The 8,619-nt window shown below is 47.8% G+C and overlaps 1 protein-coding gene across 2 annotated transcripts in view; it reads right to left on the bottom strand.

The window, feature by feature from the left end:
- Positions 1-5,825: 5,825 nt before the first annotated feature.
- The window catches only part of ALDH1A2 (aldehyde dehydrogenase 1 family member A2), a 91,749-nt gene continuing 88,955 nt past the window's right edge, over positions 5,826-8,619 (bottom strand). For both annotated transcript variants that reach the window (XM_070270965.1, XM_070270969.1), the window contains one exon: positions 5,826-7,671. In XM_070270965.1, the coding sequence (XP_070127066.1) occupies positions 7,599-7,671 (73 nt within the window). In that variant the 3' untranslated portion in view covers positions 5,826-7,598. The remainder of the gene's footprint in view (positions 7,672-8,619) is intronic.

Genomic DNA, 8,619 nt, shown 5'->3' with positions numbered 1-8,619 from the left:
GCTGTGCTTCAATTTAAATATTCAAACAGACAAGTGATTCCCTCCCCCGACCCAAGCAGAAAAGCCACTGTGTTCCTGGAGCTGGGTAACAAGAATAACGACAATAATAATAACAACCTCAACACAGCTGACATTTATTCAGCACAGGTGGCAAAACCCTCTTCTAAGTGAATATTTGCCTTCCTCACCAATTCCCCCCTCCTTGCTATCTGTTTTAGACAAATACGAGCCAGGACAACATCTTCTGTGTAAGGAAATTTCTAGATCTCAGTGACTGGGCAGGTGGAGCAGAACTGACAGGGCACAGACATGTGATTTTAAATGACCATTATCCTGCCAATCTTGCAGCATTCACCAAAGTTCCTGATTTCAATCCTGACACCTCAGGCCACCATACAGCAGGTGTCCTCCTGCCTCGCTTCTGCACAGGAACCCAAAGCCATGGCTGTTCTTGACCAACCCCAAGGGAATGTGAGACATACACCCTCCACGGGACTATAGTGCTAGGGAAGACAGATTTATTTCTGCATTTTTATTAATTGCTACCACTTTTTTTTAGCTCTTACAATGGGAACCGTTAAGCACTTGGCACACATCTTCTTGTTCCACTCTCCTGACAACCGTGAGGTAGGTAATTTTATCACCCCATCTTCCAAGTGAGGAAACTAAGGGTTTGGACAGCAAACTAATTTTCTAAGGGCACACAGCTAGTGAGCAGTGGAACGCTTTAGAATTCTGCTCCTTTGTCCATTGGAGAAGCTCTTTATGTTACTAACAGGCTTCTCTTTATGGAATTAGAGCGTGTCAGATCTGAACTTAAAAGACTAGACATGGTGGGTAAATAACTCTACACACACATATACACACACACACTCCTGGTCCCCAACCTTTGTCTGACAAGCTGCTGTCCCCACTCCCTCGGTAGGGCACAGCATTCCTTCCAGCACACACAATTAGGGGCTAGGAGTGGACGTTGCCACAGACTCTGAGAGTTTCGTGGGCATTACACCTCCCTCAGGGCCACTAGGGAGCATGAGCTAATTGTATTAACAAGTGGCATCTGGAATTTATTCAATTTTACACGAATCCTGTGTTGTTTATGAATGAACCTAACTTGGGAAATGGAGACTGGGATCTCAGAAGTTTAAGAAACAGACCCTTCCCTTGGGAGCAGCAAGCTCTGGCAGGCTCCTGAAGCACTACGGGTTCTTCAGTGCCACTTGGCTCCCCCCGTGGGAGTCTCGAGCTCTCACTCTGCATTACCAGCCCAGAGGAACTGGGAAAGGTCCTACATTCTCCTGCCGTAAAGTGGACGTATCTGCCTGGAATTGGAAAAAGAGAGGTCTTCCCAGGGTCCTGGAGTTCCCGAGTTTGGCTTCAGTTGGGGTAGGGACTGGAGGGGTCGCTGTTCTGTGCAACTCAGGAGTGCTTGGGTTGGTGTACTTTTTTTCCCACTCAGAATATAAAATAGGAAACAAGCTGTACATCTTTGAAAACAGACTGGGGGAACCATGCTGTAAAAGAAATCAGGCAACTCAAGCCCACTTGATGAATAACACCTACTTCATGAGAAGGAGAAGCAGGACAAGGACCTGCTCTTGAAGAACAAACGAAAAAAGCAAGGCCAAAGGACCTTGAAACTGTTAAGAGGCGCTCATGCCCCAGCAGGACTGCGGCCCAGGCCATGCTGGTTTCAGGTTCCTCCTCGCTACAGAGATAAATGGCTCACGGAAACATTATCCAAGTAGTTTCACATCAAAGGCTACATGGCCAGCTGAGTTTCCTTTTAATCTAGCCAATAACCAAGTGAGAATTCGACAATGTGCTTGCTTAGGAGAGGGCTTCACGCCGTTGCAGACGGGACTTTCCCATGCTCTCGCTCCCGGCCGGTGTCTGCTGAGGAGCAGTTGTGTGGGACACTCGGGGTGGCACAGACAGCCTGGCCAGAGCCTGCGGGTCTTGTAATCACCCTACAGAGGGTCTGAACACTGCGCTGAATACACACCAAAACTTGGGGCACAGTCGCAGCTGCATTCATCTCCCTCGCTCCCAGCTGGCTTGAGGAATTCAGACACGGTCCCCCTCCAGGCCAGGAGGCCTCCCCGGAAACTCACAGGAAACCCACCCTAGAGTGAGGGTCTACAGGATGGCCTCAGAGCTGGGTGAGCAAGGACGTGTTCTCGTGTCCTGCAGACTGATCAGCAAAGCAACAGAGGGTCCTTTTGTTTTTGCTTTTTGTAGTTGTTCAGAGTCGTGTGGGTGCAGCACGATGTCTCAGACCAACTGAAGAAATACGTCATCCATGAGGTTCAATCCTCACCCCACTCTGTGGGGCGGGCAGGGCAGGAACGATCATCTGGATCCCACAGAGGAGGAAGCGGGGCCACACAGAAATTAAGTGACTTACCCAGTCACTTACTCACACAACTTGTAAAACTTACACAACTTGTAAATGGCTGGTAAAGGACTCCAAGTGAGGACTTCTGATCACTTTTCTGGCCCTCTGGTGTAACAGCTTCACTCTGCCACTTTGTTAGCTATTTCTGTGGGCAAGTTGTCACTCTGGATTACCAACCAAGAGGACATGGGAAAGGTTCTATATTATCCTTCCATAAAGTGCAAGTATGGGCCTGGCAAGGAGCTACAGTGAGAGGGCAAAGAAGGCCACTGACTCTTGGCTGTGAGTTACCACATTAGACTGTGAGCCTCACAGGGGTGGGAGCCAGGCCTGCCTCCCTCTGTATCCCAGCACCTGTGCCGGCGGCTGGCATAACAAACATCTGTGGAGGGAGGGAAGGAGAGGGGAGCGAGGAAGGGAGCTTAGCTTCTTAGGATCACCAGTCTGCAGGGTCAGCTCTTCTCTCATCAGATAACAGCGACCCCTAAGAAGAGTGACAGGACTTTGAGGAATGTGTATTTTCCAGCCTCATTGTGGCTGCATTAATTTCCCATCTTTGTTTTCTTTTTTTGAAACTCCCACTTTTAATTCATGTGATTTTGTCATTTTTACTATTCCTGTTACATTTTAAGCATTCTTGTGATTGACTTTAAATATTTCTGGGATGTCAGTCAACGGAAAAAACTAGAAAAATAAATGACTATATAAATACATATACCTGGCAATGAGCATTTCTGTTCTGGCTGCAGCAGAACCCCTACCTCTGCCAAGAATGCGGCCAACGTGGCACCAACAACCTCCGTGTGGAGACTTTTTCCCACAGTCTCGCTATCCCTCCTCTTCACACCTTTCCAAATTCTGCTCGCTCTTTATCGCTTATCCCAAGGCGAGTTTCCTCCTCCCGCCCTCCGCCAGCTCATCCAGCTCTAGTTTCTTCCAACTTAACGTGGAATGTCTCCATTGTGAGTGCTTGTCCTCTTTTTCCATGGGCCTCTGAGGTGGGCAGGAGCCTGGAGCAGCGCAGAGCTGGTGCCACGTAAACACTGGCTGACTGGTGACGAGCCTGCAGGGCGGCTCAGGAGAGGCCTGAGGATTGTGAAGGCTGTTGCTGAGCACCGTGCAGCTCTGTGAAAGTCCTCCCTGCTCTGGGCATAAAGCGCATGCGCCGCAGTGGCTGCTTATCATCTCCCTCAGCTAAGAGACACCCCCAGTCTTAACTTCCTAAGTGAAAAGAGAAATTCAAAATCCCCTAAGGCAGGGGCTCCTCAAACCATCCTCGTCCTCTCAACCTTCTTGCTGCCTGCCTCCTTGAGCTCTCTTCCCTGGGCTTCTGTGGGATACCTCCGGCCTGATTTCCTCCTATGTCTCCGACTACAGCCTCCGTTCCTTCTGCTCGGCTCCTTCTCCGTGGCCCTGGTGTTGTTTTATTCTTGCATTTTCTGTACATAGAGCCCTCCCTTTTATGTTCATGCCATGGTCCAGTCACCTGAGCCTGGTTCCGATCCCCTCTCTCCAATTGCCTGCTGGAGATTTCTGTCTGGATATCTTGTCATCACTCCAAAATTTACATGTCCAAAGCCTGAAGTCAAGATCTTTCCCCAAAACCTTGTTCCATGTTGCAACTTCTGTGGCAGTGGCACTGCCATTTCCTTACTCAACCAGGCTGGAAATCCTACTCATTTACTTTTCATTCTTTCACATTCATTCAACTTCTGCTCACTTCACCACTGATTTGTTTCCTTCCTCTCCATCCCCATGACCCAAGCCAGTATCACACCAGCCTCATCTCATAATCAGTCTGTTTCTCCTCCCATCCACTCTGCTCCAGATTCAGTATGCTCTAACCATTGCCTCATCACTCTCCAGCTCAAAACCTACTAGAGACTCCCTATATCCTATGACAGTACCATGGAACACTGGCTCACCCCCAAGACCCTCTGCAATCTGGCCAGCACATGGGGCCTGCACTTGCCAGTCTATCTCCTTACCATCACATAAGCTTGCCTTGGCCGCACCTCTGTGCCCCGGCAGGTTACTCTTTTACCAGGAATGCCTTCTTCTTGCTCGCATGTCTATTCAAATTACATTCCTTCCTCAAGCCCAGTTCAAAACCTGCTTCTACAAACTCCCCTCTTTGATTGTCCTCTTCTCTTGGATGCCTTCCTATTCTACTACACAGTCCAGTAAAGTCACTGTTTCTGTCCTTTAGTCCCTACATCATAATATACTTGTCTAAAATATCAGGAAAAAGAATGAGATCATCAATATGAATGCACTGAGATTGTTTTAGAGTAAAGGGTACAACAGAGATCTCAGGGGTTAACAGTAAGAAAAAAACCCATAAATATGCAGTACTGATGACAAATGACCGATGAGCATCTCTGTGTTAGTTTCTGTAATGATATTTGTAACGCCATCTTCATTTGCCTTTATGTTGAGATCACAAAGAGATAAGGTTTGAGGAACTTTATGCTTTGAAGAACCATCAAATTACGCCTATCTTATTTCCAATTCCTGCTATTTATAAGCTCTACAGTGGCGTCTTCCAGAGAACTTTTAAATAATTACTCCATGCCTATCTCGTTCTCATGGTGTCATGTTCTTCCTCTTGGCTCAAAGTAATGAACATGAGGTAGATTTGCAGGGAGCCCACATCTTATATTTCAGAGTTCAACCCAGTGCCCTGGGGACTGCACTCTCCCATGCTCAATCTGTTCCCCTGAGGGACAAGAAATCAGCAGTCAGAGCAATGACTCCGAGTCCAGAGCAACACGCCACTCCCCACGTCTGATTTCCTCTGGGGCTAGGTCATCCGTTTTTGTTTTTGTCTCACTTGACCGGGACTTGGGTGGAGATTCCAAGGGATGGAAGCAGGGGAGGTGCAGGTCTAGAGGGTAGAAACCACTCCCCAAAAGATCAACCCTGAGAACCAAGAGAGAGCAAACAAGCTCTAGCTGGTAGTACAGTCACCATTACAGCTGCCTTGCTCCAGCTGCAAAAATACTGCATCAGGTTGTCAGCTTTTGACTTCATTTCACTTTGGTAAATAAAAATAAAGCTGCTGCTAAATGCCATCAGCAGTGTGAGCTCTCGTTGCGTAGTTCATGTTTGTGAGAACAAGGCCTTAAAAACTCCTTTAACGTTTCAGCTTTTGTGGAGGCTACTTTCAATGAAAATTTTCACTTCATATATTTCATACATAGCTATATTGTTTGCCACACAAAACTGTATGCATACATGGGTTTTAAAGAGTGTCAGAAAATAAGGGTCTTGTTTACCTTCCTGCACTCTGTAAAAATACCCTCCCAGACTTCTGGTCAGTAACCAGAGAGCAACACAGCTGAAAAACCCAGCAGCTGAGAGGAGGTCCCAAATGTACCTAGGATGACACAAAGACTTACAAACACAGCCAAATAATCCCAAGGAGTACACAATATAAATGCTTTATTGCTAGCACAGAGGTTTCTTTTTAAGTAAATTAAAAGAAATAAATCTTCATTTTCACATTCTATATTGCAGTGTAAAGGTAACTAGCTGGTTAATGGATATTTTCACTTGGACACACGCTATAGGAGGAGAGCATGACATTCACATGGAAGAACTCAGAAACGTGGCATCTCTCAAGGCATCGGGCCACTCAATGCACTGTCGTTTGTCAATAACAGCAAGTAGAGATTTCTTTAAAGCCTCCTGACTAGACAGGGGTTATAATAGAAGACCGGTATGGCCAGAAAGCAGAAGGCTGTTAAATAGAGAAGGCTGCGTATGTTGCCCATATTTCATGACCTCTAGATTATGTTTGGTACTTTTAAATAAATGATCTTCATCTAGGTCAGAGACTGGACTGGATTTGGCGGCCGGAAAGAGGAAAGAAGGAAAGGAAGCCGACACTGCCCGCATCGAACTGGTGGATTCACCGGAAAGCAGAAGAGGAGTGTGTGGCTGGGAGGAAAAAGACTGGCTGCCGCACGCCTCCAGCTTGGAAGCCGAGAGGCAAGAATGGTGAGTGGCTGAGCCACAGGCATGATGGAGCAGCTCTGGTGGAGCACGGCAATCGTGGCACACCGGAACTCTGCGAATGGAAAAGGCAACCTCCAGGCTCGGCCAGGGTTCCCAGGTTACTGCCCAGGGATTTAGGGCATGACGGGCCCAAGGCGCACCACAGCACGGGGCGCAGCAGGAGTTGGTGCAGTGGGGGCCGGAGCAGGGGAAGCTACAGATTCCAGCTGCAGAGTCTGTTCACTCAGTAAGAAGTGTCAGCCAGTGCTGAAAACGGAATTACTTCTGCAAGGCACCCAACATTACCTTTATCCAAATTCTTGAGCCTACTCAGATCGTTTTTTGGTTGATTTTAAAGATTAGCTTTGGAAAAGATTTTATCAATCTATGAAAAACAATGCACCCCCTGCCTTATTCCAGAATAACCCAGAAGGAATTAAATGTGTGTCTGGGCACACATGTGCCTGCACGCGCACAACCTCCCACCCCAAAACCATGCAACAAACTCAGAAGCTGTGAACTACACATGATGGTCTCCAGATCTCATCTTCCTGATCTTTCACTCATGTTATTTATGGATGTAAGGCAACCAGATTGGGTCAGGACTATTCCAAGTTCTCACTTCCTAGCCCATCTGCAGGGTACCAGCTCCTGGCATTTTCAGTCTGGTCTGGCTCTAACTAAAACCATTTCATGTTTTGCTTTGAAGAAATGGATAACATGAAATGGTAATTTGGCTGCAAAACCTTGGAAAATTGTTCCCGGCCCAAACATCTGCCCCAAATGAGCTCAACTGAGATCTCCTTGGAGGAGCGGGAGAGGGGTCAGCAAGGAGAGCCGGAAGGGGGAAATGAAGACAATGGAAAGGCCACCTTCCCTCAGGAGGAAAGTTTTGTGACAAAAGGCATCAGCGAATACAGCTCCCTCCTTCTGCCCCTCACTGCGGAAGGAGACAGTGGATATGCCCAACTACCTCTTACCTTCATCCCGCTCTCCCCATATTTGGTATCATTAGGTGATCCCTCACAGAGTGCCAACTGGTTTGCTCTAGTTATGCAGTGACTGGCCTGGCCTACATATTATTATTTAAATCTTTAAATAAGGACCGAGTATCAGCTTTGAATTCCTGAGAGCTGGGCCCCACAGGGAAAGCAGAGAGGGAGAGCGTGCAGGCTGGCCTTCACCTTCCTTCTTGGTCATCTTAAGAGTTCTTCTGGGGGATCTTTACTGTCACAGTCTTCACTTCGGAGTACTCTCGCAAACCAAATTCTCCCCTGGAAAAAAGAGATGGGTAGAATCAGATACCAGAGGCTCAAGCAGCCCAACCTGAGCGATGATAAGAGTCGTGGGAAGGTGCAGTTGACCACCTACTGACAGCAGACCCTGGGATTTTCTTGTAAAAATTCCTAATGGATGGACAGCCCAGCCATCCTCTGAGGAGCTGGGAAAGCTGTCATTTCATGAGCAGTCACTGTTTCTTAAAGGTAAATGATGATTCATCTTCACAATATAGCCTAGAAAGGCAATGATTCTCACCTACTCAGAGAAACAGACCTGGGGGTTAGCTTGGGCCAGCAGTTACAGAGACCAGGTTGGGCCCCTGGTGGGCCCTGGGGGCAGCAGCAGGACCAGGCCCCAGGTCTCTGAATGCCTGGGCCAGTTTCTCCCCAAGGCAGCACTGGCTCTTCAGGACTATGTGTGCCTTGCTCTTCAGACCCCACATGCCTGTCACCGGACCCCCAGGATGTGTCTGCTCTCCTAGAGATCTAGTCCATGGGTAACTGGGAGAAAACTACAAAATTGCCAGGCTAGGGGCCTCTCGGGTGGTATTCTAAATTCCTTCTCATTGGTCCTTAGAGTTAATAAATGGAAATGAATACCCAAAGGCCTACCACAGAGGAACACAAATCACCTGCAATGCCTTAAACATATAATCCTGAATAAGCACTGTCCACAGATGCCCCAGAGCCAGGGGAAACAGTCAGGAAATCAAAATAACTGACTATAAAAGAACTGGGAAGTGGTAGGGAGCTGTCCCCCAAGACTCTTCTTTCCTCACTTCCCCTCCTGGCTCACAGAGCCCTCTGGGATGTTGGTCACGGACCAAGGAACGCCATTCACTTGATAAACAAGCATCTACTGAGTTATTAGTATGGGACAGCACCACGCAGGGTTGGGTGAAGGAGAAACCAAGTAATCGGTCCCAGCCTCTGAGGAGCTTG

This window comes from Equus caballus, chromosome 1, assembly GCF_041296265.1.
Source record: "Equus caballus isolate H_3958 breed thoroughbred chromosome 1, TB-T2T, whole genome shotgun sequence".
Classification (NCBI taxonomy): domain Eukaryota; kingdom Metazoa; phylum Chordata; class Mammalia; order Perissodactyla; family Equidae; genus Equus; species Equus caballus.
The sequence above is the reverse complement of the archived record's forward strand: the minus strand, read 5'-3'. Positions and strand labels throughout refer to the sequence as shown.